The sequence below is a fragment of the Pelobates fuscus genome, chromosome 9, assembly GCF_036172605.1.
Source record: "Pelobates fuscus isolate aPelFus1 chromosome 9, aPelFus1.pri, whole genome shotgun sequence".
Lineage (NCBI taxonomy): Eukaryota > Metazoa > Chordata > Amphibia > Anura > Pelobatidae > Pelobates > Pelobates fuscus.
In genome coordinates, this window is record NC_086325.1 from 132,843,495 (window position 1) to 132,871,037 (window position 27,543).

A 27,543-nucleotide genomic window follows, 5' to 3' on the forward strand; every position below is an offset into this window, starting at 1 on the left:
ATTATTTAGAACTGCCCTGCACAATAGTAAACATACTACTGTAAAGTTCTCTAGCTCATATAAAATATTTATTCGCCATAATTGCTAGCATTCTTATTTACAATTGGCTTTAAAATGACTTGTGGTATTGTTAGCTGATCTCCGAGGCAAATGTAGCCTTTCTCACATTTTCTGGAGAAAAAAAAAAACACATGGCAAACTCTTTTTTTTTTTTTTTTTACCCTTTTCTATGTGATTCCTCATTCACCCCTCACTTCATTTATTTGAAGTTTTAATCTAATTATTGACTATTTTAAAACGATCAGCAGCTGAGCAAGATGCACAGCCTGCGATGGGGCAGCGACGATTTGTGAATTCCAGATGAAGAAAGCCTTTTCGCAAATGTCCTTAAAAGAAAAAAAATAGGATCTGCGGACTGATGAGGGGAGCTTAAAGTTCATTATTGCAAAGAATTACATTTAATAGCAATAGAGATTGAAAGGAATCTGTTAAGGGGTGATTGGCAGTGAATAGGCCAATGCATGTTAATAAGGAGAACAGATGGAAGAGAGATTAATAGCAAACTGGGCTCAGCATTGCTTTGTACCAGAACAACCCCTTGTCTGATTGCTGAAACATTTATTGCTCATTTCACTCTACAAAAGTATAATAACCCTTTTCTTTTCATAGTCTGTCTTCTCCCTCCCACCCAAAACCCTTTCCATCCAAATGTTCCCCCTTATCCCCCCGCCTCACCCTTGGTCATTTCACCACACCCTTCCTTTTTCCCTTTCTTTTGGAAGGTGTAATAATTAATTCATGGGATCCCCCTTCGGCCGAACGGCTGTAACATCTCGAAGACTGGAACTGCTCCCATTGAGCAGTGACAGCCACATAACTTTAGCTGGACCCACTTGGCGCCCTTTGAAACAGACATTACGTGAGGGTGGGTGGGTATGAGCAACCCACCGGGCGACTGGGCCACCAGTCCACCCCCCCTTATTCCCATTTGTCAGGCTCAAATCCCTGAGTGGTAGGACAGAAGGCGCAGATTCGTAAGACAATGGAAGAGCGTGAAATGTAATTAGTAATGGGACTGGTTGCGATTTCACAGTGTATGAAATGAAAGATGGTATAGCAGTACTGAGACAGGGGGTAGGGGGATATATTTTTATTGCCATTTCTATGTTACTCTGAATCTCTAACCTCTCCCCTCACCTCCTGCTATTTAAGAAGTTACTTAGAGTTCATATCTGTCTCATCCATTTAATGCTGTGTGTGGTGTAACGAGGGCTCGTTGTATTGAATGGAGAGTGATTTGGTCCCTGGGGGTTTTTCTGTGTGTATTGCCATTTTCACTGCCACTGGCGCCCACTTTGTGTTTTTCTGTTTCTGCCCGCTCACAGGTGTCCCCGTGCAAGTCACCAACGTTAATGACGGGACAAGACATAAGACATCGCTGGAGCTATTTATTTATCTCAATGAGATTGCGTAAGTCATTGCAGGAACACGTATATAAAGGCTAATAATTTTGTTTTGTCCTGAACAGTCATCTGAAGATGGCAATTTTTCCAGAGGCCCAAACGTTACTTTCTACAAATGCCACTTTATTGACACAGTCATCATTTTCTCAGACTGGATACCTAACTTAATGTTCTAGCTGTCATATCGTCTTAGGATATAGTCACCAGTTAACTAGATTGACATTATATATCATCCTTGAGTTCAGGTGAAGACGTACAAACAGCTGAGACAGCATCAGGGTTTATTCATTCAGAAATTAATTAACGTAATGAAATTGCGGTGAATGCAAAAGGGAATTACGAATTCTAGGCCAAAATAGACAAATTGTAAAGATTCTCAAACCCTTTCATTTTTTTCACCGAAATATTGGCCTCAAATTTGAAATTCACCTTTTCAATTCAAATCAGGAGTTCCTGAAAATGAGTCATACATCTGCAAAAGTCAAAATTGATCTGTACATTCATATTCTGATGGGCTAGGTCATATTAAGCCTTTAAAGTCCTTCTAAACCCGATTTCCCCCTACCTTTAACCCTAGCATTTTGGGCAGCAACTTTTAAATGGGTCAAGTTATAAATTGCACTGCAATGATGTGATCTTATGGTGCAATTATATGCCACTCATATAGTGATAAGACATTTTAATCACACGGTTTTAACAGCAACAATTTTTAGTGGAAACAAGCAGTACGGACCTTTTATTTTAACCTTTGTCCCCCTTTCAAATAAATTTGCAAAAATATCAGAAATCTTTATAAACTGGGGAGAGAGGCATTAGGGGGGTGTACATGTGATCCAGCAGGAGCAGCCTGCCCAAGAAACAAAAAAGGGGGCATGTCAGCCTGGAATGTATTCACACCCTGTTGATCTGATGCCAAGCAGCACCCTTCAGGCAGCCCAGGTTTAGAGCCACATTGAGACAATCTTGCGCTGTTCAAACACGCTTGTAGAAGAGTTTTACTTTTAGATCTTTTTCAAAACATTTTAGGGAATTATAGCACTGAACACCACATTTTCAGGCTTTCTGCCCGTATTGCAAACTCCGTACCATGGCTGTCCTTCACACAAGGCAAGAAGGTGCAATTTAGACTCCTCATGCTTTGTAGACTCTTTAGAATCAGATTGACATTGATGTGACTGGTAATGAGCGCCCCCTCCTGGACACAGAAGCTGGCTGTGAGTTCTAGCTACATTGAATACTACTCTGGCTTTTACTTTCAGTCTTTAGAAATCCGAAGTTTGTTTAATGGATTTTAGAAGTATGTATCAAGCTGTGAATGCGTGCTCTGCCTTCGCTCTCTCCTGCCCATAAATGTTCTCCTTTTCAAATGTCAACAACATAAAGTGTGAAAACACAGACTACACTTAAAGAAGCCATTTTGTAGCATGGTATTATTATTTTTTTTATAACTCTGTCTAAACTTCCCCAGGTGAAACATACCACTAAATAAAATGACTGTGCCTTTATAGGGCATACATAAGTGATGAAAATATGGTTTATCACACACATCCGTTCATCTAAAATGTACGCTCATTTGAACAGGGCCCTCAATACCCTCTGTTCTTGTGCTTCCAACTTGTCTTGCTGCAAATACTTGTCTGTTAGTCTACTTATTGTACAGCGCTGTGGAATTTGTTGGCGCTTTAAAAATAATAATTATTATTATGGCTATAGAATAGTGCAGTTTCGATCCCCAGGTCCTTAATGGAACACTTGGAGTGTCTGTGCATTGTTCAAACCTTTAGCTATTACAGGGTTAGAAAGAAACGTATTGGGATTGGCCAATCTCAACAAATTCCACATGTTTTTATTTGGCCCAAAATGTGAAATTCACATTGATTTCACCTTGAATTTCTGAAATGTACCCTCTAGTGAATAACATAAAAGACACCTTGAAATCTCTGTCGTGCGGTGAATTCGGGGAGACTATTTGTACTTGTTTAACCCCTTAAGGACCAAGCTTCTAGAAAAAAAAGGGAATCATGACATGTCACACATGTCATGTGTCCTTAAGGGCATATCTAGAATACCCAGAAAGCATCAGGCTCGAAACTATAAAGAAAGGAATTTCTTGTGTCTGTTAGTCCACCTATTATACAGCGCTGCAGAGTTTGCCACCTATTATACAGCGCTGCAGAGTTTGCCACCTATTATACAGCGCTGCAGAATTTGCCATCTATTATACAGCGCTGCAGAATTTGCCATCTATTATACAGCGCTGCAGAATTTGCCACCTATTATACAGCGCTGCAGAATTTGCCACCTATTATACAGCGCTGCAGAATTTGCCATCTATTATACAGCGCTGCAGAATTTGCCATCTATTATACAGCGCTGCAGAATTTGCCACCTATTATATAGCGCTGCAGAATTTGCCACCTATTATACAGCGCTGCAGAATTTGCCACCTATTATACAGCGCTGCAGAATTTGCCACCTATTATACAGCGCTGCAGAATTTGCCACCTATTATACAGCGCTGCAGAATTTGCCATCTATTATACAGCGCTGCAGAATTTGCCACCTATTATACAGCGCTGCAGAATTTGCCACCTATTATACAGCGCTGCAGAATTTGCCATCTATTATACAGCGCTGCAGAATTTGCCACCTATTATACAGCGCTGCAGAATTTGCCACCTATTATACAGCGCTGCAGAATTTGCCACCTATTATACAGCGCTGCAGAATTTGCCACCTATTATACAGCGCTGCAGAATTTGCCACCTATTATACAGCGCTGCAGAATTTGCCACCTATTATACAGCGCTGCAGAATTTGCCACCTATTATACAGCGCTGCAGAATTTGCCACCTATTATACAGCGCTGCAGAATTTGCCACCTATTATACAGCGCTGCAGAATTTGCCACCTATTATACAGCGCTGCAGAATTTGCCACCTATTATACAGCGCTGCAGAATTTGCCACCTATTATACAGCGCTGCAGAATTTGCCATCTATTATACAGCGCTGCAGAATTTGCCACCTATTATACAGCGCTGCAGAATTTGCCACCTATTATACAGCGCTGCAGAATTTGCCACCTATTATACAGCGCTGCAGAATTTGCCACCTATTATACAGCGCTGCAGAATTTGCCATCTATTATACAGCGCTGCAGAATTTGCCACCTATTATACAGCGCTGCAGCTGACAGTAAATCCGATCCCATCAGCCCCTGCAGACTGAGCTTGATGACATCTCCATTTGACTTTGCTGGCTTGTTCTTCAAGATAGCCTTATTCACAAAACCCACGCATGCTTCAGTTTGTTTTTTTACCTTGTTCATATATACTATGCCCGCTGGGCTGCTGTGCCAGGTATCTACTACCCAGCATGGAAAGTAGTATGTTCTCACACAGTTCATCAGTCTTTAGCCCTTCAACGTCAAATAATTCCTTATTGTTACACTATCTGTCTATTTGATTGAAAATGCTTAATTTTGGTAAATTACACTAATTTGTTGTTTCTTTGCAGAGGCAAGCACGGTGTAGGCCGGATTGACATCGTAGAGAACCGATTCATCGGGATGAAGTCTCGAGGTAAATTAAACGTCTCTACTCAGATTTTCTTGGCTTGCCCACCACTTCTTACACACTCTTCATACATTAAGCATTTCAGCAAGCTAAAGTGCTTTAGGAGTCAGCAGTGTCCCTTTAATTTTGCAGAGCAAGAATGAGCGAGGGGTATTGGAAACACTATAGTCTCCTACATTACTTTAGCTAAATAAAGCAGTATTAGTGTATAGATCATTCCCCTGCAATTTCACTGCTCAATTCACTGTCATTTAGGAGTTAAATCACGTTGTTTCTGTTTATGCAGCCCTAGCCACACCTCCCCTGGCTATGATTGACAGAGCCTGCATGAAAAAAAAACTGGTTTCACTTTCAAACTTATGTAATTTACCTTAAATAATTGTATCTCAATCTCTAAATTGAACTTTAATCACATACAGGAGAGTCTTGCAGGGTCTAGCAAGCTATTAACATAGCAGCGGATAAGAAAATCTTAATTAAACAGAGCTTGCAATAAAAGCCTAAATAGGGCTCTCTTTACAGGAAGTGTTTATGGAAGGCTGTGCACGTCACATGCAGGGAGGTGTGACTAGGGTTCATAAACAAAGGAATTTAACTCCTAAATGGCAGAGGACTGAGCAGTGAGGCTGCAGGGGCATGTTCTATACACCAAAACTGCTTCATTAAGCTAAAGTTGTTCAGGTGACTATAGTGTCCCTTTAAGGAAATTAATGTCACCGTAATGTTTTCCGTATGCTTAAATAGTAAGCCTATATTTTATATTTAGATAGACTTGTTTCTGTTGCTAAGTACTTTCATTACCTTAATGGTCCTTAACCCCTTAAGGACCAAACTTCTGGAATAAAAGGGAATCATGACATGTCACATGTCATGTGTCCTTAAGGGGTTAAGGGGTTAAAGAGAAATTCAGAAGACAACTACGTGAACAATTTAAAGACCCTTTTAGGCCACAATAGGCAAATGTAAAAATTTCACATGTCAACCATATTATTAGTTTGGGCTTTTTTTTTTTTTTTAACCTCAAATTTGAAATGTACTTTGATTTCACCTTGGATTCCTACACATCACCCCTTAGTGAATAACCCTAAAAGATACCTTAAAATCTCTGTGTGTTGCAGTTTTATTTCATGGGATGTCCTTCCCCCTTGGTAGTAAAGCTACCCACCTCTGTTCAAATCACATTTCTTTTTTTTATCCACTTTTACAGAAACACATTTTCTCCTGAGCCCTGCCCATTTTTTGCCCATATAAGATGTTTTTTGGGAGGTTTCCCCTGCCCTGCCCACAAAACATTTCACATGAAATCTCTTCGGGAAACGATGCTCGGATAAGCCTATCCTATAATATCACGATGGTCCTGGCACACTGTCAAGAAGGGGTTAAGCCACAGAACAAATACAATGAATTATTTTAAAATGTATTTGTCTGGTAGTTGCTAGGATGTAAACCAGGCCTTCTTCGGTGAAAATGCAAAACATATATGTATATGCACATGCAGTGACAATAACAAAACATATGTTTCCTGCCTGTTAGCTGGCAGAGCTTAATGGGAATTGTAACAGAAAAGCCATTGAGGTCACGGTTGGACAGCACTTATAGAAGCCTCATCATAACAAAGCTATCATCATAACAATCATCATAACAAAGCTATAGTGTGCTTATTCACAAACAAGCGACATTTTAAAAACAAAGATGCAAAACTTAGACAAAAAAGGTTGATTTAAAAAAAAATTACAAATGATATCTCAAACCTGGCTTTAGTCACAACTTGGCTTTTCTTAGCCTGAATTTCACCAGAATTCACTGTTCAGTGAATAAACTCTGTTGATTTTTTTTTTTGTCTCATGCCTATTAAGAGGTCCGATGTTCCTAAAGCAACATATACAATGAAGATAGCTGATTATATTGGGGTTGTCGAGCCCCTTAGCTGGAAGAGGTAATAAAACCCTAAATTATACATAACAGAAGAGTAAACTTTGTTCAATTTAACGTTTACTCCTTTATATTCCAATTTTACGACCTCTTGCCTAAACTTTACAACTCATTGGTTAACACGCCAAAACGCACTGTTTAGTGAATAAGTCACCAAGATGTGTCACCGTACCTTGGTTCCTAAAGCATTAAACCTTTGCTACAAGAGCCTTGAGCGGTGTATCTCACACACCTTTTAGCTTCAAGAGGATTAAAAAAAAGGTCACAGATATGATTTTCGCGTAGAAATATTCCTTCAGCTCAATGCGACCGCGTTCTTGCAGAAGTGCTTTATATTTGGCTTACACAAAAAAAAAAGAGTGAAAAGAATAGATTGAATGTCTCATGCTATGCTTAGAAAACGCGGGGCAAATGAAATTGCAATAGATTTCATGCACATTGTGAGTTTTGCACCCTCATTATCAAATTATGGTTTTTGCTCTGAAGGAGGCCTAATTAAATCAAGTAAATTAAATCTGTAGGAGGGAAAAAAGCAGCATGTTTTGTCTCTTAATTCTTCCTGAAGAACAATGATTTTTTTTTTCTGATTTTTTTTTTTTTTTTTTTTACTTTTCTTTTTATTAACCCTGTAAATAGGAGACAGAAATAGGCATATCATTGAACACAATCAAGTGAAAAAGAGAGCGCACAAAATAATATAAATAATCAACTTGTATGGAATGGTACAAAGTACCTCTAGATAACAGCTGCTAAACAAAAAAGGAATTTCCCAAATTCAAAGCATGAACATTTTTTTGGGTTATATTGTCAGCGCTTAGTCGATAGTCCCCTTAGATTGAATGAGGGGTATACACTTACACAAATGTATCTGCAACAATTAGTGACAGCTATATGATACAGTATAGAACATAAAAGCATCAATGCTGCTAATTGCAACAATAAAGGTACAATGTGAAGCAAAATAATAATATAGCAGTCCAAAGTGTGTAATATAATGGCAGGGTCCAAAGAAATATGAGGAAGTCCACAGAGTCGTTGGAAACATACACTGATGCTGGAAATCCCTGACTGGCAGCTCCTCCCTGTGTTTCCCAGCACTGTATCCACTACCTCTGCACGATCTCACAGTAATGGGGCTTCTCAGGATAAACACGCTTCTGAGAAGCCCCATTACTGTGAGATCGTGCAGGGGTAGTGGATACAGTGCTGGGAAACACAGGGAGGAGCTGCCAGTCAGGGATTTCCAGCATCAGTGTATGTTTCCAACGACTCTGTGGACTTCCTCATATTTCTTTGGACCCTGCCATTATATTACACACTTTGGACTGCTATATTATTATTTTGCTTCACATTGTACCTTTATTGTTGCAATTAGCAGCATTGATGCTTTTATGTTCTATACTGTATCATATAGCTGTCACTAATTGTTGCAGATACATTTGTGTAAGTGTATACCCCTCATTCAATCTAAGGGGACTATCGACTAAGCGCTGACAATATAACCAAAAAAATATCATTGAACATGCAATATTTACACTGACTATTTTATTAAATTGAGAAGAATGGTATTATATACAAGAAGGCAAGTGGACAGCTGTTTTTTTTTTTGTTTAGTTTTTTACTTAATAGCATCAGTCCTAAAAATGTAACACAAAGGGGCTTATTCACTACAGTGAAATTAGTGGAGATTTAACGAGAGAACTGTACATTTTACACTAAAATAGCAGATCGGGAAAAATCCCCAATTTTCAGCCCACTATTTTGTAAAATCCAGAGATATATTGTTAATTCTATGTCCTTCTAGGTCTGGTGAATAACGATACCCTCATCATATGCTGTGTTTTTTGTTTAATTCAGAACACACCTAATATATTCCCGATTCGTCAAACGTGCAGAATGCAGTTTTTACCCATTTCACTCCTGTAGAATGCATTTTTTTATAAGCATACCCGTTACTATCGTAATATATCAACTAGAAGCTTACCTCATCTACCTGTTCATCTTAAATGTATTTGGTTCCCTCTGCATTCCCATTATACTGCGCTGCAGAACATGTTGGTGCTCTAGTTACTCAGAATTATTCTGATTATTTTTATCAGTCCCTGTGGCCTCAATATTAGGCAGCCGACTTGAGTTCTCTAGGACAGCCTTACTATGCTGATCAAAATTAAATCAAAAAAGGGAAAGCGAGAGAGAGTCTCAACTTTAAGAACAAATACATTTTGAACTTTATACATGCGGACATATTCACAAAATAGTGAGATGAGAGTTGGATAAAAAAGCTAAAGTTACAGATTTTGTCTCTCAACTAGTTATAATAATAATAAATTTCTGTATATACAGGGTGGTCATTATTATTATTATTATTATTGTTATTTTTGCCATTTATATAGCGCCAAACGATTCCGTAGCGCTGTACAATATTATGAGAGGGGGGATGTAACTATAAATAGGACAATTACAAGAAAACTTCCAGGAACGATAGGTTGAAGAGGACCCTGCTCAAACGAGCTTACACTCTATAGGATATAAAGTCCATGTTCAGCTTTGAACTTTAATAACTTTCGAAGTACATATAAGAGTTGTAAACAGCATAAGGACAGCTTATAAAAATTGGATTCTTAACGTTTCAAATAAATGCGATTTAAGAGATTTTTTTTTTTTTTTTAATTGTCGACGTAACGGCCATCATTTTTTACATACTTTTAAAACAATTTTCCAGCTGGCTGGAAACTTATTTTAAAAAAACGACCTGTCCGATCAGGAGTGACGTGTAACACATGTAATGCCAAAGTTATACTAACGTTGTATAAGGACTTCCCAACCAGACTATATTTTATCAGCATATATAGGAATTCAAAGTAACATTCAAATTCAAGGTCAAAGTAGCTGAACTTGAAAACTCTCTAGGTCAACTATGCATTCAGTTTGACTTCTCTAGGCTTGGGTTTAAAATTCTCTTTGAATTCTCAGTTTAGTAAATAACCTCATAAGTGCTTCACAGTTGATGTCATTATATGATGGGACAGGTTTACGTCTAGCTAGCGCAATATCTATACAGATATCAAAATATGTCCCAAGAGCTTATAATCTAAATAGCGGACCTTTTGTTGAAAATGTGGGCGCTGTAGTCTGACAATAGAGTCATGTAATATTGGGAGTATCAGGGGGAGAGGCATAGTTGGCCATACTCCTGATTTTAAAACACTGGCCAGTAATGTCTAACATTTTGTGAGATGTTCCTGAACTACATTTCCCAAAATGCTCAGCCATCCTTAAGTAACACATAGGGAGACATGGTACACCATCACTGCTCACTGTGATTGTTTGATTTTGCTGGCTCTTAGACATTAGATTAGAGAGCTTGAAAACCACAAAAATGCCAATCACTGCTGTCAAATTCCCGGCACCCAGGGAGGGAGAGAATGTGGAAATATTTATAGCTTTTGACCTCTCGCTAGGCAGAGAGACAAATAATTCCTCTTTACAGTATAATAGCCATCAAGTGACATAATAGCGTCTTATATAAACCCAGGCAGATTTGCGGCCCCCATTGGCCTCTCGCTCTCTTTTGGAATGAGTTGTGTTTTCAAGAATTTTTGGCACCAAAAACCCATATTTGCTGCAGATCTCTTTTTATATTTCTGTTTTTTATTGTTTTTTTTTTTTCATTTATTTTCATGTCAGATTTCTTTCATCATAGAGATCAAACACTGTTGAATTATCTTTGTTAGAATTTATTTGACTCAAAAAACGTGATTCAACAGCTAATTGATTGTCATTAAAAGACAACTTGATTAGGGAGCACAAAAGAAAAATCATACTTTTTTGCTTCTTGAACCTTTTAATGGAAAAAGTGTGTAAACCTTTAGATTTCATAGCAGGTCACCCCATCTTTGCTAGTAATGATTTCAACCAAATGTCCCCTTTACATGTACGACCTTCCAATAGTCGTTCAAGTGGTTTTTGGCATACTTGAGATGAACATCATGAGTGATGTACATCTATTACTTCTATCTCCTATTGCTATCCTCCTGTGTACTTTGTTCAGTTTCTTCCGAGTGGTGGACTGAATTCTAACAATGGAAGAGTAGATCTGTTTTGGTGGAGTTTTTGGTGACCTCCTTCAGTAATGTTCACCTTGCTCTTGGAGGGACTTTAGTTGGACAACCATTCTTGGGAAAAGGAAGAGTTGTCTTGGGTTTCGTTTCTTACACGTACACTTTCTTCTGCCCGGTCATAAACCAGTGGAACTAAACTGTACAGTAATGGGTTTGTAATCCTCCATGGCCACTTGACCATAGAAAACTTTTTATTCTTGGACTTTAAGAATCTTGGGGCTTGATTCACTTCACAAACCTGTGTCACGAAGACCATACTGTCTTTTTTAGGAGGAGGGTCTCTCAAGTCTAAACCTTATGGTTATCTAACTATTGGGAATATCTGACTCCGATTACTCACTTTAATAGAGCTGAGTAATTTAAAGGTTCACATACTTTTTCCGCGTTTGATCAAAGGATCTCTTTTGGTGAATATCTACCATAATCACATTTTAGGACAAATCAATACAAAATGGTAAAATTTAAGGGTTTACAAACTTTCACTATCCACTGCTGTTCCAGCCCGGAATATATATTTTACAACTCAGCAGTTCCTTATCCTATGGACACAGATGATCTAGGTGGTGTCTGTGTGTGTGTATGAGTGTACGATTTTGACTGCATCCTTTCCCAGTGGCAGTGTGGGAGGGCGTCTTTTCCCTCTCCCTTCACTTTGTCTCCAGTTCTGTCAATGCTAGCAGCCTGCTGCCTTTTAGCTGTAGACAGCTGTCACAGCAGAGAAATTCTTTAAAAAAATAAAAGTTAAAAAATAAAATAAAAATTGAAACCCATCCTCTAGCTTGCTGTGAGAGTGAAACGGGAATCGTACTTACAAGAAAGAAAAGGAAAGAGGTGATTTTTTTTTCTTTCTTTATATGAAATGTATGTATGCAAATGTATCAAACTTCCCAGAATCCTTCATAACAGCTGCCTTATGACATTGGCATGCAGCACAGACTAGTGGTTAGCTGGACCATGTGGATATGAGATGTGTGAATTCTTGAGTGTATGGTCATTTCATTAATTAATTTAACCTGACTCAGGGCCAGCTCAACTGAGGGATTATTATTATTATTATTATTATTGCCATTTATATAGCGCCAACAGATTCCGTAGCGCTTTACAATATTATTAGAGGGGGGATTTAACTACAAATAGGACAATTACAAGAAAACTTACAGAATCGAAGGGTTGAAGAGGACCCTGTTCAAACGAGCTTACAGTCTATAGGAGGTGAGGTGCAAAACACATAGGAAATAGCAGTCAAATTAGGTGGGAGTGAAGCAGAGCTGGAGGAGAGAGCAAGAGACAGGTATGTGAGGTAGAGGTTAGTCTGGGAGGCCATAGGCTTTCCTAAAGAAATGGGTTTTAAGGCACTTCTTAAACGATTGAAGACTAGGGGAGAGTCTGATGGCGGTAGGCAGGCTGTTCCATAGGAAGGGAGCCGCCCGCGAGAAGTCCTGCAAGCGTGAGTTGGCCGTACGGGTGCGAGTAGCGGACAGGAGATGGTCATGGGCAGAGCGGGGAGACCTAGAAGGGGCATGCCTATGGATCTGTGAAGAGATATGAGGGGCTAGAATTGGTCAATGCTTTATAGGTATGGGTTAGCACTTTGAATTGACTCCTATAGGATACAGGAAGCCAATGTAAGGACTGACAGAGGGGTGAGATGTGAGAGGAAAATCAGTTGGGGCAATACTGCTATTGGGAAGACCCAATATAATAATGAGCATCCTTGTGTTGTTTAACTTTGGGGAAAGTAACTATAATCTTGGGTAATTTTCCAAAAGTTGTGTTACTAAACAAAGGTCCTACACACACCTCAGGGACCCACCTATTACCTGAATGTAAGATCTCTCCAATTAACTTCTAAGTGGGATCCTAGGCACAAAAAAAAATAGTATCATGTTTAGAAAAAGGTGTTTCTGGAAAATATGGTCACTCCCTTAAAATGGTTTGGAATCACCATGATTGCCCAGATCAAGGTAATGAGTTGAAGGAGGAACTAATCAACCTCCCATGTTGTCAGTAAAGCTGTATCAGTGCTCACTTCGGCAGCACATATACTAAGATCGGAACAGTACAAAGAAGATTAGCATGGCCCCTGAGCAAGGACGACATGCAAATTCGTGAATCGTTTAAAAAAAAAAAAAGAAAAGAAAGAAAAGCTGTATCAATCAGAGTTTCAATAATTCCGCTCAAACCCAGAGACTCTGGGAGAAACCTGGCAAGTTTGCCTTTAACACTCCACCAAAAAAATGTAATCGGCTAGACCTATATTGAAATGAAATACATCAAAGTGTAATAGAATTATTATGCACTTGGGCCTACTGATACCAATGGGGACTGATTTGACTTCTGATCTAGCAGTAGAGTATTCTGTGTAGAGCTGTACAGAGATTTAGCGACTCTATGCCCCTAAGTGGCCCACGTCTGATGGCACAGTATCAGTTTCTCTCTCAATGTTCTACTTTTATTCTCCCAGTGTACTATATGTCTGGGACATTGAATAATCTGTGTGTAGTTGTTCAACCAACACCTTACTTTCAATGAGTATTTAAGTAAAGCGAATACCGAACTAGGGCACATTTTTATAAGTGGGCAATCACCAAGAGTACCAGTAAAATCAGAAGGTATATTTTATTAATCTCCATGATGATTGCACCAGTTTGCCACATCTCAGGCACTCACTGTGATACGTTCAAAGCAGCTTTAATGGATCCGCAACATTTCGACCTGTACCCAGGTCTTTATCAAGCTTGATAAAGACCTGGGTACAAGTCGAAACGTTGCGGATCCCTTAAAGCTGCTTTGAACGTATCACAGTAAGAGCCTGAGATTTTTTCTTTTATGTATATTCTATGGGGTATGCTGACCCATACTCAGTTAGCACCCTGTGTTTTTTTGTGATTGAGTGCAACCCTCTTCTCTATTTTTGGAGTTATGCAATTAACCCAGATTTGGCAGATAATTCAATATGTTATGGTGCAGACCGCCATTAGTCAAAGATTGCCAGGGTATGAAGGTACTTTGGGCGTAGTTTTGTTGTCTTTTTTTAAAAACATAACTAAAATATATATCAGGGATAGGTATCCTTTGGCACTCCATATCTCACGGACTTCATCTCTCATAATACTCTTACAGCCAGACCACTGTTAAAGCATCAGAGATGTAGTCTACCCATAACAAATATCATGTCTAACTGAAGAGCTGAAAACTCAAATCTCTTTAGCCTGATTTGTTTGGTCACAGATTTTGCAAGGGGACCCAATTAGAAAGCTGAGCTAAGTAGCAAAATAAATAATGGCATTAGACAATGCATATTGGATATATAATGCTTCACGTAAACTTTTATTGATAAGTCACCTACTCCTTTGACTAGTGTATATGATCACTTGGTGATGTGTCCATTTTGATATATGATATATAAACATTATCGGTTGCTTTATGGCGTTGCCAGCGTGGTGACTCTGGCAGGAAACATAATTAGGCAGATGACGCCTTTGTTTAACATTTGTTTCCTTGGCAGTGGTTTTTGTTGGATTTTTTTTAAGGGTCCTCCCATGGGAGCAATATTGGAAACACTGAAAATGGGAAGGATTTAACCATCCCCCTAAATGGTAGTTTTGCGGCTGACTTAACACATGATCTCTGATGACAACTATAGTCTTTAATAAGCTTTCAAGGTGTCATTGCAGGTCAGCAGTGCGTGGAGCCCTCGGTAGGAAAGACCTTTAAAGGGATGATTAGCTGACAATTCACTGCTGCCGTGCACCTTGCTCTCCAACGCACAGAGTTATTCAATAAACTCCATATTGTAGCAAATTGAAATCCGAATGGCAACATCTAAGCTAAAACAGCTCTTTTAGGAAAAAAATGTTACTCCACCATAGTCACAGCTTTGGTCTAAATTGTGCCAATCAAAAATCTTTTTTTTTTTTTCAAATAAATTTAAAAAGAGTAAACTGAAAATAAATAAAAGTGGCATTACAATAGTACAGTATTTCAATAGGACAGAGAATCCGTCTGAAGGTATTGGGCAATACCTTGTCATTCAGTTCTTTTGGATATTCCCAATACAGTTTGACAATGTAACTGAGTATGGGTGCCATTCAGATTTCTCTTAATTTCAGAGATTATTGAATAAATTGCAAAATGAGCTGTGAACTTTATTTAAGAAAGACATTGGGTGCCACTGAACTTTCGTTGCATGGCTGAAAGCTGCAGGGATTCACGTCTTAGTAAAAAATAACGTATTCGGTAGTTGTAATCTTTGAGTTACTGACCTAATTCAGGCCCCCTCTGACATCAGCACACCGAAAGTATTTAGAACATCTTGCGAAAGGCACCGTGACAATATTTGCTTTAGTGAATAACTTAGCTGTTTTGTGAGTTTATATGCACTAGCTGTAGGATTTTTATTACCCGTTTAAAGGCTTCATGTTGAATTCCCGATAGGTTAAGGTCAATAAAATGATTACAACTGAATTTCTTAGTAACCTCTATAGAACACTGGAAAATGGGAGATAATCTTAAAGGAAACATAACAGAGTTTTTTCCTACTATTTAAAAGAAAATATTACACGCATTAAAGTGCTGTGTGTTTTATTTTGTAATACACTTATTTAAGTAAAGATTTTGTTTGTGCATCTCTTACTTTTCCCTATGGGGGCAGCCATCTTTAAAACTCGTTGGTCAGAAACCTAACTTACCCAACAAAAAATCATGCAGGAGATCAAGATCTAGTGTGCATTTATGCATCCTGATATCATGAGCAAGCAAAGGGCATCTCAAAAATGCACTCTGTGATGGTTTCAGGCCTTCAAAGCATGCATGTTCTTAGCAGGTAAGTTGTGCTTCTGACCCAGTGAGCTAACTATGGCTAAAGAGCAAGGGTAAGCCAGGATATGCACTAAAGAGTTATTATATGATAATGCACATGCTGGCAATATGTCATATTTTATTTTCAGTAATATAAGATGTTATGAAAGTTTTCCTTTAATATGTCCATCCTGGTAAAAACACTTTGCTACTATGTTTAAACATTTTGGACCAGTTTTAATCCAATATAGGAGATAAATTGACAATGTAGCAGCAGTCTTTACTGACCTATATGTTTATTGTAACCATTCTATTTTTCATGGATTTGTAACCCCGTTGTCAGAAAATTACACTAATGAGTTTATTCATTAACCAGTAAATTGCTCAGAATTAAGAACACAAATTGCAGCAACATTTAGGCCTCGTTACTCTACGGAAACTTTGTCCAACTCATTTGTTTTCAGCTTCAAAGGCTTTCATTCTTCATAAATCGGTTCTCAATAGTCACCCCGCAATTCACTGTTTAGTGAACAAAACACGTCCTTTCAAGTTAGGGGCTTAACCAATACGGACCACCCTCTCTTGGGCAGTTTGAGAATGTCACTGACTGTTTGCGAAGAAAGGAACGCTTTGATAAACGAGCAGAATGATTGTCTATACTTTTTGCTTTACCTACCTCTAGAGCTCTCATTCACCCCGAGAGTCTCCGGCACTCCAATTTTTCTTGTTTTAAATATTATTATTTTCTAGCTGCTTATGCTTGGGCGAAAGTGAGAGTGAAGTGGGGGGGAACGAGGGAGGGGAGATAGGGAGGGGGTAGAGAGGGAACTGGTATTTAAAGGCCCTTCTCAGCTATGCTTCTTCTCCTGTGCTCTAGCTTTAATTACAGCCTTTCTGCGGGAGTCCGGCAGGCTAGCGACGGTGGAACGATCAGTTCCTGAAACCTGTCATTTCAGCCTCTTCAAAAAAGAGGAATCTAGACATTTTCACCACAAGGTGCGAAGTGGTCTGTCTTTGCCCCCAGCAGGGTGGTAATGACATATACACTCTGCTGCAAGCTGGGCCTGAATGAAGTCCGACTGCAGTTCTGCTGTCACAAGCCTCATTAATGGTGTCATTTGATAGCAATTTGAGCCTCATGTATCCCTTTTTTCTCCCCTCTCCTCCCTCCTCTTGCATTGAAAAAAAAAATAAATGGCTAGGTATCTACGAGACGCCGGCTGGAACCATACTGTACCACGCTCATTTAGACATTGAGACGTTTACCATGGACCGAGAGGTGCGGAAAATCAAGCAGCAGCTTTCACAGAGATTTTCGGAACAAGTCTACAATGGTATGTTAACCTCAAATGGGAAAAATAAACTTTGTGGAATTCGAGAAAAACAGAGATGGAAAAATAAATAAAAAATCTTGCCATGTTTTACATGTATTAGGCCATATATACGTTAATATATAAAAGAAAACATATGCGTTGAATTGTTCATTAGAATGGAAAATTTGGGCCAAAATAGCAGCTAGGAAATAACTATTCCTCGTTGGCTATTTTCACCTAGACATTCCAATGTATTAGTAGACAACGTAAATTCAGAGTACATTTTCTTAGATGTGGCTTTTTGATACAGAATGTGTAGACTTTAAGGTAAAGAGAACCTTAAGATTTAAAATGGTTTTATACATTTAAATAGTCTGTAATAACCACCAGGATATGTTGAGTTGGCATAAGTGATTCTAGAACTCTGAAATTTAGTTAATAACTAGCTTTCCTTATATGCCTGCGTAGGCAGCCATGTTCCTGGCCATTGGAACAAAGCTTACTTGCTGTGAATTCTAAGTGTAGAATTTGTTATAAGATGACGTGAACAATCTTAGCTCATGTATACCCACACACTAAAAAAGTTAAGGGGTTACTCCAAGCATCAAAACCAGCCCATTCTAGTGGTTGTGGTACTAGACGTACCCTGATGGCATTCCCTGGTAATGGGGCAAACCATTTTGCAGAAGCTGGATGTCGATCCTGATGGCCATTCATTGGCTGAAAGCATCAGCTGAACGCCCTCAGCCAATCAATGATCTTCTGTGAATAGAAATATGCACCCAATTGACACTAGGCAGCACAGGATGATGTCCCAATGATGTTGCCAGAGGTGGAGTTACAACTCAGTCATCAAAGGGGGTTTATCTCCGTATTGCAGTGCTTCATAGGGAAAAACTGGACATACAGACTTCAGGCACCATGACCACTTCAAATCACCAGAATGGTCATGGTGTTTGAAGTAACCCATTTAATAGCAACTCTGGGCACGTGCCTTACTATATGGGCTTCATCGTGCTATGTTCCTTAAAAAGTAGGCTCCTGACTAAAAATAAAATAACAGGCAGCATACATTTCTTAGATTAAGAAGTAGAATTTACCCCACAAATATGTGTGGTTTAAGGTGTTTTAATAAATACATGGCCTATTCTAATTTCATTGCTTGTGATGCTCAGTTATAATTTTATCAATTTGATTAGTAAAAGTACAATAGAAAGCTAAAAGGAAGTGTTCATTTTATTCCACCAGAGGTCTTCTAATAAGGTAAATGGCTCATTCCCATGGACTGGCTATCACATTATTGACACAGCTAATTGAGCACACAGTCAGCACTATAAGAGGTTTAGAACCCTAAATCTTGTGACCAGATACAGTTACAGTAAATCTGACTTCACTAAGAGGTGTAAAACACCAGATAGGGATTTAAGCTTACAAAGTGAGATTGGAGGAAAAACTAAAATAAATTAATATTTAGCCATTTTCATATATAACACGCATCATCAGTTAGATGATTTGGATAAATTGTCTATAGTCACAACTATATTAGCCATATGTTTGCCGTTTGTTTATTAGTTCAGTGTTTAGTGAGTAACCCCCTTTGTTAACTTTTCTGAGAGCCCAGAGGTCTCTTTTTAATAGTTCGGTGTAAGATCTAGGTAGTTAAGTTTCCTTTTTTGATAAAATGAGTACAGCCCTAGGGAAAAGGCACTCTGTTGGAGTCTCAGGGACAGATGTGCCTTGCTGTTACTTTCACAGAGCCCTCGGAGTGGAGTGAAGTTGGACCTTCCCCCCTCAGTGACTAATGTTACCTAAGTAGAATACAGTGGAAGGTGAGATCACCTGGCAGGAGTTTTCTGTACAGAGCAAAACATATGGACCCTGATTCCTGACCCTGATAAAGTCACAAGGTCAGCCCGCAGCCTGGCGTCTTTTATCAAGGAGTTTCAGCAGGAATAGGATCTGATGGCACAAAATAGGATGAAAAAAGGAAAAAAAGAAATAAAAGCAGTATCATTGTATGCCGCTTACAGATCCCCAGAAACAATGAGCCATTTTGCCAAGTTCCGAGCAACTTACAGATTGCTTTCCGTTTAATACAAAGTTTGAGTCTCTCTCTTACACCCCAAAACCATTTCCCAAAAAATTATATGTACTGTGTATTTTGAGGTAACAAAAACCGTTTTAAAGAATGCAAAGTATATCAAGCCCCTATTGCGTTGATGATCAAAACTCACATTATGCTCTGCCAATTAAATAACTACATTAGCCATAAATGACTTATAGCTTTTGTAGACGTACTGAACTGCCAAATAAAAGACTACACCTCTGTATTGGTGCTTTAAAGGTTTAAAAATATCAGGAAGTATTACTTTACTGAGAGGTTAGTGGATGCATGGAATAGCCTTCCAGCTGAAGTGGTAGAGGTTAACACAGTGAAGGAGTTTAAGCATGCGTGGGATAGGCATAAGGCTATCCTAAATATAAGATAAGGCCAGGCACTAATGAAAGTATTTAGAAAATTGGGCAGACTAGACGAGCCGAATTGCTCTCATCTGCCATCACATTCTATGTTTCTAGAATCCTTTCAACATTTCTGTAGAGTATAATATATAATTAAAAAGAATAGTAATTCCCTATAAAATAGTAATTTTCTATAAAACAAGATATGCACTGTTAATAAGACTCTCCACCTTTTATTTCTGTAAACACTAGAATTTGCATTGTAAGAAGAGGATCTATTGAGCTCTGTAGAATATAAAATGTAACCCCTCTGCGGGAGTGGGGAGTCAAGATTAGAAATAAAGGGCATTTGATCCCAGGGAGATGTTTGGGGTAATATTAGAGTGATGACTGCAGCGCTAATTCTTGGAGTGTAATAATTTTCTTTCGCATTTAGGTTTCTGGTTCAGCCCAGAGTGCGAGTATGTGCGCGGCTGTATTGCAAAGTCCCAAGAGCTGGTGGAAGGCAAAGTGCAGCTGTCTGTTGTAAGGGGACAGGTGTATATCCTGGGCAGAGAGTCCCCCCAGTCCCTGTACAATGAGGAGCTGGTCAGGTAAGCATGTCCTGCCCTATCACCTGAGATGGGGCTGCCATCAGAAATGTTGGGGCCCCTACCACAGCTCAAGGTCTGGACCCTCAGGGCCCACCTCTGAGCTTGCACACAGAGCCCATCCTGTGTCCGCCCACAAGGATGCAGTTTGTGTGTAGTGGATGCGGTGTGTGTGTGTGTAAAGTGGATGCGGTGTGTGTGTGTGTGTAAAGTGGATGCGGTGTGTGTGTGTGTAAAGTGGATGCGGTGTGTGTGTGTAAAGTGGATGCGGTGTGTAGTGGATGCAGTGTGTGTGTGTGTGTGTAAAGTGGATGCGGTGTGTGTGTGTGTGTGTGTGTGTGTAAAGTGGATGCGGTGCGTGTAATGGATGAAGAGTGTATAGTTGATGTAGTGTCTGTGTCTGTGTGTGTGTGTGTGTGTATAGCGGATGCAGTATGCATAGTGGATGCAGAGTGTATGTTTGTGTAATGAATGCAGTGTTTGTGTGTATTAGATGCAGTGTGTGTATAGTGAATGCAGAGTATATGTATCATGTGTAAATATTGTGTATAATAGGAGCTGAATTCTGTGGGAACAAAAAAAGATGTTATTTTTTTTTTTTTTTACATTATGTTATTTATTCCCCTCTCCCTGCTTTTTACCTGTGGCCAGGGAGGGGGAGACTACATTCACTGGTGGTCCTGTGGCATTGTGCAGCCCCCCTGGCTACCTTTATACTGCAGAGGGGCCCAGCTCACTCAATCTTCACTTCCCAGCTGCTCATGACTCCAACTGCTGTGAGAGTTAGAGTTCTGAGTAAGAGAGGGATGAGCTGTAAATTGAAGACTGTGTGCTGGGCCTTCTGCAATGTACAGGTAGCCAGTCGCCTGCATGTTAGCAGGTGTATATATGTATATATATATCTCAATAATCACTATATATGTTCACATTGAGACTGTGGGGCCCGAGTCTCTCAGATCAGTCCTGGTCAGTTTCATGTACTGCCCATCAATATGTCTAAGTGACGTGTCCTCGACAAGACAGTGTTTCCGGCACGCCAAGGTGGCATTGAACTCACGGCAACCTTGCAAAACAGAACTCTATATCCAAATACCTCTCAAGAATAGACTCACTAACTCCCATTCATAATCTTGAAAAACTTTCCCCCCTCCAACGCCAAAATCAAGACCTACCACGCCCCGCCATTATCATTATCATAGGGTGCTAACCTATTGACTCCTAAATTTGGAAGGGAAATGTTCTGAATACTTAGCGCAATTTGATGCATTTAATTTCTTGTTTATTTTTTATAAATATCAAGTTCAATATAATTGGGCGTGTATTCGCCCCTGTGCATTGGCCTTATTTATATCCAATATTTTTGTTATAGTTATGACTTTTAGAAGTATAATTTTAAAGGCTTTTCAAAATTTTTATAGCAGAACTTTATAATTCCCTTTGCCATTTTCATTCTGCGTGGTACCTAGTGTTTGCTAGTTAATCCATCTTATTTCATCCGGATCAATTTGACGGGACAGGATAAATCAGATATAATCCCCCCACCAATCATGCATGCCCCCCCCCCTTCTCTTCTCCTCCCTTCTTCTTCCAAATCAACATCTTCTGAAACTGCATCCACCCCCCTCATTATGTCACTCTGTCTCACTCAGGGAGACTCAATGAATAAAGTGAAAGGGAAGAAAAAAACAAAAAAAACAAGCTAAAGTGAACGCAAGCAGGAGAATTCTATGCTTTTATACTCACTGTGTCTCCAACCATTTGCCTTTTTTCTTTTTCATTTCTGCATTGCTAGTTTGAAAGCTTTTGAATGACAGAATAACGGGAAACAGGGGGAGCGAGTGAGCTGCAAGAACTAACTCAGGGTGGAAATGCCTCCGCGCAGTGGGTATAAAGTAACGTAATTATAGAGCAGGTCACAGTCACTTCAATGAACAAAAATAAAAGCCACCAGTTTTTCTTCTCTCTCGATTTTTTCTTTTTTTTTTTTCCTTTTTTTTTTTGCTTCATACTTTAGTTTCACGTCAAGGGAGGTAAAATCATTCTAAAGTCGTCTTTTTTTTTCGCTTCTTACAATTTAAAGATGGTGGTAATTTATATTGAGGAGGGGCTGCAGATTGCAGGCAGTTCTAGGCTGTAGTTGTTTTTTTTTTTTTTGCAAATCCCATGTTTCAATCTCCAAGTTCGATATTAAGAGTGCGCGGGGAGTGAGCAGGGACGGACGGGCCCTGGGGTGGCGATAGGGTAGGCAGGAGTGGAGGAGAATTTAAAGAGAATAGGTGAGGAAAGTGCGTTGAGAGATACCCAGAGAGGCTCGGTAATGATGAAGGAATATCATAAAAATATGGCGATAGGTGAAGTAAAACGTGATGGTTATGGTTAAAAAAAATCCAAACAAAATACTGGCATTAATATAGCGTGTTCATGATATTGTGAGTCATTAGAACAACTGCAAAAACGCAACATCACTGCAACACTGTTTATAAGAGCTTGATCCGTATTTGAGGTTTATCCACATTAATTAAGGGGGTATACATGCAGTCAACATGTATTAATTAAAGGGGTACACATATAGACAGTAAGTCCCGTCATTTTCAGACAGGCTTCACCTGGTTACGAGTGATGGAATTTAGTTAAACGCCCTCTCCATTGTCCATATGGCTATCCAGGGGTTAGGGTATGTGCCTATATTCTGCAAAAGACATACTCATCATTCTCAGCCAGCCTTTCCAGAGTAATGGGAGTTACAGTCTTAAACATCTGGAGCATCCACTTTTAGGTTAGGGTATGTATCATACGGACTAGGAGTATGAATGTTATCCAATTACCAAAATGAGTATAAATGCTTTATGTTCCAGATGTTGACGACGCTGCCTGCTTTTAACACTGAATCATTAATAGCTGTTCTTCCTGGTGAAATAGTAGGAAACGTTTCTCTACAAGTTTAGTAGATACGCGGAATCTACGCTCACCAGTGGGTAACGCACTTCACAAGCTCCACAAATACAAACATGTGTGCCCACCAGATAGAATGGGCACTGTTTTCTGTAACAGCCAATCCGATCTTCTTATGACTGCCTGATGGCACTGCCAATGGTCTGGGGGGGTAAGGATTCGTATAATGCCCGAGCACCTCTTATCGGACTCTTGTGTCCACTACTGCTTCCACAATCTCCCACAAGCAGGTGTCAGTCTAATATGGAGCAGTTGGTACATATCTAAGCACAAAAATCGCAATTACAACTGATACATGTAGTCTGACTTACATACCCTTAAAGAGACCATGCTTGCAGCGAAGGTGCAATAAAATTGGATGTTTACTTATGTCTTTGAGTAGTACCTAATGCACAAAATAGCTATATCTATCTCTATAAAACTATAGGTATATACATTTTATATCAATTGACTTGCGGTAGATGGCATCCATTCTCCCTCTCACTGAATGCTTCATTCTTTCTTCCTCTTAGCATGGATGTACAAGGAGATTACGAACCTGCAGACGCCTCTGGATTCATCAAGATTAATAGTGTCAGGTAAAAGGAAATCTTCTATCTGTGTATTACAGCTTTTTAACCATCAGCTTTTCCTAAGGAGAATGGGTTAAAGTGCTTTGTGAAATCTTCAGCAATCTCCATTCTGTCCCTCCTTCCCTTTCACAAGGTCTGACAGCGGTCCTGCTGCATAGTGTTGCTTTTCTCAACTCACATACAGCTCCTTCCTCGGCTAAACATATCCATAATTAATAATTGTTTTACCTGGGGTTATACTCTGGGTTTTTCCACAAAAGTGAGCATTTATGAAAATTGTAAGTGAAGTTCAATTTTTACGACAAAATAACCGAAACTATTGCAGACATGGAGAATTGTTCCAGCTTTACTATTTTGGGCTAAAATTTGAAATGCACTTTGAATTTCCAAAAAGCATTACTTTAGTGGAAAAACACACACACACTCTCACTCACACTCTCACTCACACTCTCACTCACACTCTCACTCTAAAGGCAGTCCTGCTTCAAATAGAATTTACTGGTGCGAGGATTAAGTAGATAGTACAGCTATTCGAATAACTATCTGAAAATACTCGGTAAAGCTAGTAGGGTAGGTAAGAGAAACGTCTTGAGCAAAATGGGGTCATTTCTGACCCATAGATAACTAACTGCTGAAGAGGATTCGAGGATTGTGAAATCAGCATCACATAAAATATTGAGGAATCAGTATACCTGGAATGCACGTTTATCCATTGTGTGTAAATCGTTACTAGAATTAAGGAATATCTGCTCCAAACTACATCGAACATTTGACCATTCCCCTGTTCTGGTTTCTGCACCAGACATAAAACCAGTTACAAAGATTTCGGAAGATAAACTGAGATAGGAATTAGGTGAGGTGTGTGCTGGGAAATAGTGATACCCCGCTACTTCCACCAAGGGACACTATGAGGATTTGCCTAGGACCCAACCTCAAAATGGAAAGAGTAACACAGACAGGCTTCCCAGAAATGGGGTCTGCAGTAGAAAAGATTTTTTAAAAATGAAAGCGGGACAAGAGGTAGAGAAAGGCAAGAGGTATAGTATGATTGATTATATAATGGCCCCCATTAAGCTTGTTCCACCACTGGTTAGGCTTGGAACAAACTGTAAAAGGAGCTCAGCATCAGATGTTCTCCCTAGGGCTCACAGGTGTTAAAATAAAGTCCAGCATGGAAAAGTTGGATCTGTCCCAGAAGATACTAATCTTACAGATCAATTACGTATGTACATCTTCTTATAGGAGCAATAAAGTCACCCAGGCCACTTCATCTCAAGGAAGAGGTCTGGGTGCAGTGGTCCTGGTATTTAGACCTAGAATGCACAAATTTGCAGTTTTTTAATAACTGCAATGTTAAGATTGCATGGTTAAAGCCACCTCTAGTTGCTGTCTTTCTGGCCACCGCTAGAGGGGCTTCTAAGGCACTGACCGCATCACCTTCCCAATTCTTGTCTATGAGGAGCATTGGATTGGAACACGCTGGATTGGCCCATGCCTCCTCCATGACATCGCAAGAGGCAGATAGGTAAGCAACGCCATGGGAGCCTCAGCACTGGAAAAAGGTGAGTAAAGCTCTTTCAATATAATATTTAATGTGCACACGGAGGAGGACACACCTATTTAACTAGGACATCTATAGGACACACTGGTGGGGTCAGCTATGTTCTTTTAAAAGGTTTGTTCTCAAGGAAAAGGAAAGGAGATTAGCCTTACCCACCCACAGCCCAGATCAGCCACTAATGTAAATGGCCCGCCTGCTTTCTATTTAGGAGATCATAGATAGGACAGCCTCCTTCTTCAATAAGATTATTGGGGAGATGATTACTGGGCCACCCCATCAAGCATTTTTCCACGCATGTCCATAAGCACAATATATATCAATATCTGCAATTGCACTTGCATAACTTAATAAAATATACAATATACAGACTGTTCTTCACTCTCTATCAATCACTGTAAATTGTTTACAACAAGTAAGAAAATATATATTTAACCTTTTCTAGTGCATGGTTGTATTTAGCAGCCCCCGGCTTATTATAAAAAATGCAAGAATGCCATCAATTTACCTTCTACCTGCTATTTAAAAGCCTGTTCTAACAACATCTTACAAGGCTCTTCAGCATCGACACACAGACTCTTTTGTTTTTAATTGGCTTATTGAAAAGCTTTTGATTCATTGGTGATCTACAGTCCCCATCCCACCCTCCCCATTTACCATCATCCAAGGTAAATATGGTTCTTATTAGAAAGAAATGAATAAATGTGCATATTTCATAGGTCTCTTTTAATAAAAGCGATTGTTCGACATATTAACAAACAGCATTGACCTTCTGACATTGCGTTACTTGAATGGATACGGACATCTGTTAATACATTGTCCTTTTTTCTCTCTCTTTCTCTCTGCCCAACATTGCCTCTGTTGCTGCATTTATAGGTTAAAGGAATATCATCGCGTTCAGAAGAAGACGGCAGCTCAAATAAAATGAAAGCTTTGCAAATCAAAACACATCGCTGGTTAGACAACCGCATTCTTTTCTATTTGACTTTGCTGCTGTTTCTTCCAAGGGGTTTGATTGAATTCTGTGATTGTTAGAGATCTTTCCTTTTTTTTTTTTTTCATATATATACATTAAATCGCAGCCCAGTGCTGCTTTTTCAACGTTTTTTTGACCACTTTCACTTCTCCGGTTAGAAACGCCAATTCCCGGCATGTGTGTCATGACAGACGAACACAGAAAAATAATAAATACATTTAAATATGTCATACGTGTCATTTTTGAAATGTGCGACAAGAATTTGCAGTTGTCAGAAATCCAACTCGTTGTGTAGAGGTTGTGGAATTGGTTGGTACTTAATAAACACAAGATCGAGCCTACAGATATAGAATGTGCTGTTTATGTCTTTGAAATTTGCAGTGTTAAAGAGAATATGTTTATTACATTTTTAACCAGTGTTTTATGTTTTTTTTTTTTCATAATTTTTGTTACTTACAAATTATCTTTCATGGTCTTTTAAGGATGTAAAACTTTTGATATCTAAAATATGTTTAAAACTATATTCAACACACTATATGCAAAGAATATCTATTACAGCTAGGATGTATGTAGACATGTGTTCTATATATGCAAATTATATACCTATGAATTACATAATAGATTAACTAAAATACTACATCCACTGGACATCTTGTGAAGTGTTTGTTTTCTATATTTCGTTTTATATATATATAATATTTAATACAAACATAATTACATAATAGTTGTACATTTAACTTTCCGATTGTTGAAGTGTAAGGTCTGAAATATAACCCTAATTATTTTTACCTCTTTAATTGGTTATTTACGTAATTTTGTAGCTATCAAATAATAATTGAGAAATAAAAATAAATCATTTTACTGAGTAATTCTTACAAAGAAACATAAGGAAATATTCACAAGGGTAAAATTGCAATAGATTGTAAAATATACCAGAATGTTCTAAAAATACCTTAATATTAAGTGTAGCTCACCGTATAGTTTGAGTGGGCTCTGTATACTTCATTGTCTGAATCAGCAACTGACATATTTATTAACATATTAATATACGTTAATATGCTTAAAATAGTACCCACTGTGTTTTAAATGTGTGCATTGCAGTAAAATTGTATTTTAACCGTAGAACAACAGTGAAAATAGAGATTACTAAATGGTATTGAAATGAAAGTGTCACAACGTACGGTATATGGAAAATCTGGCAGCTGACAAAAAGTTAGCAGTTAGATCTA

At 38.9% G+C, this 27,543-nt stretch overlaps 1 protein-coding gene and 1 non-coding gene across 5 annotated transcripts in view; both read left to right on the plus strand.

The window, feature by feature from the left end:
• Positions 1 to 26,962, plus strand: part of ASS1 (argininosuccinate synthase 1) — an 87,229-nt gene extending 60,267 nt beyond the window's left edge. For all 4 annotated transcript variants that reach the window (XM_063432441.1, XM_063432443.1, XM_063432444.1 and 1 more), the window contains exons 11-16: positions 1,386 to 1,470; positions 4,982 to 5,046; positions 17,096 to 17,227; positions 20,103 to 20,259; positions 23,721 to 23,786; positions 26,215 to 26,962. In XM_063432441.1, coding sequence (XP_063288511.1) covers positions 1,386 to 1,470; positions 4,982 to 5,046; positions 17,096 to 17,227; positions 20,103 to 20,259; positions 23,721 to 23,786; positions 26,215 to 26,266 — 557 coding nt within the window. In that variant the 3' untranslated portion in view covers positions 26,267 to 26,962. The remainder of the gene's footprint in view (positions 1 to 1,385; positions 1,471 to 4,981; positions 5,047 to 17,095; positions 17,228 to 20,102; positions 20,260 to 23,720; positions 23,787 to 26,214) is intronic.
• On the plus strand, positions 13,115 to 13,221 carry LOC134573822 (U6 spliceosomal RNA). The gene has a single exon (XR_010085381.1). It is a non-coding gene; the product is annotated as a U6 spliceosomal RNA (small nuclear RNA).
• Positions 26,963 to 27,543: the final 581 nt, after the last annotated feature.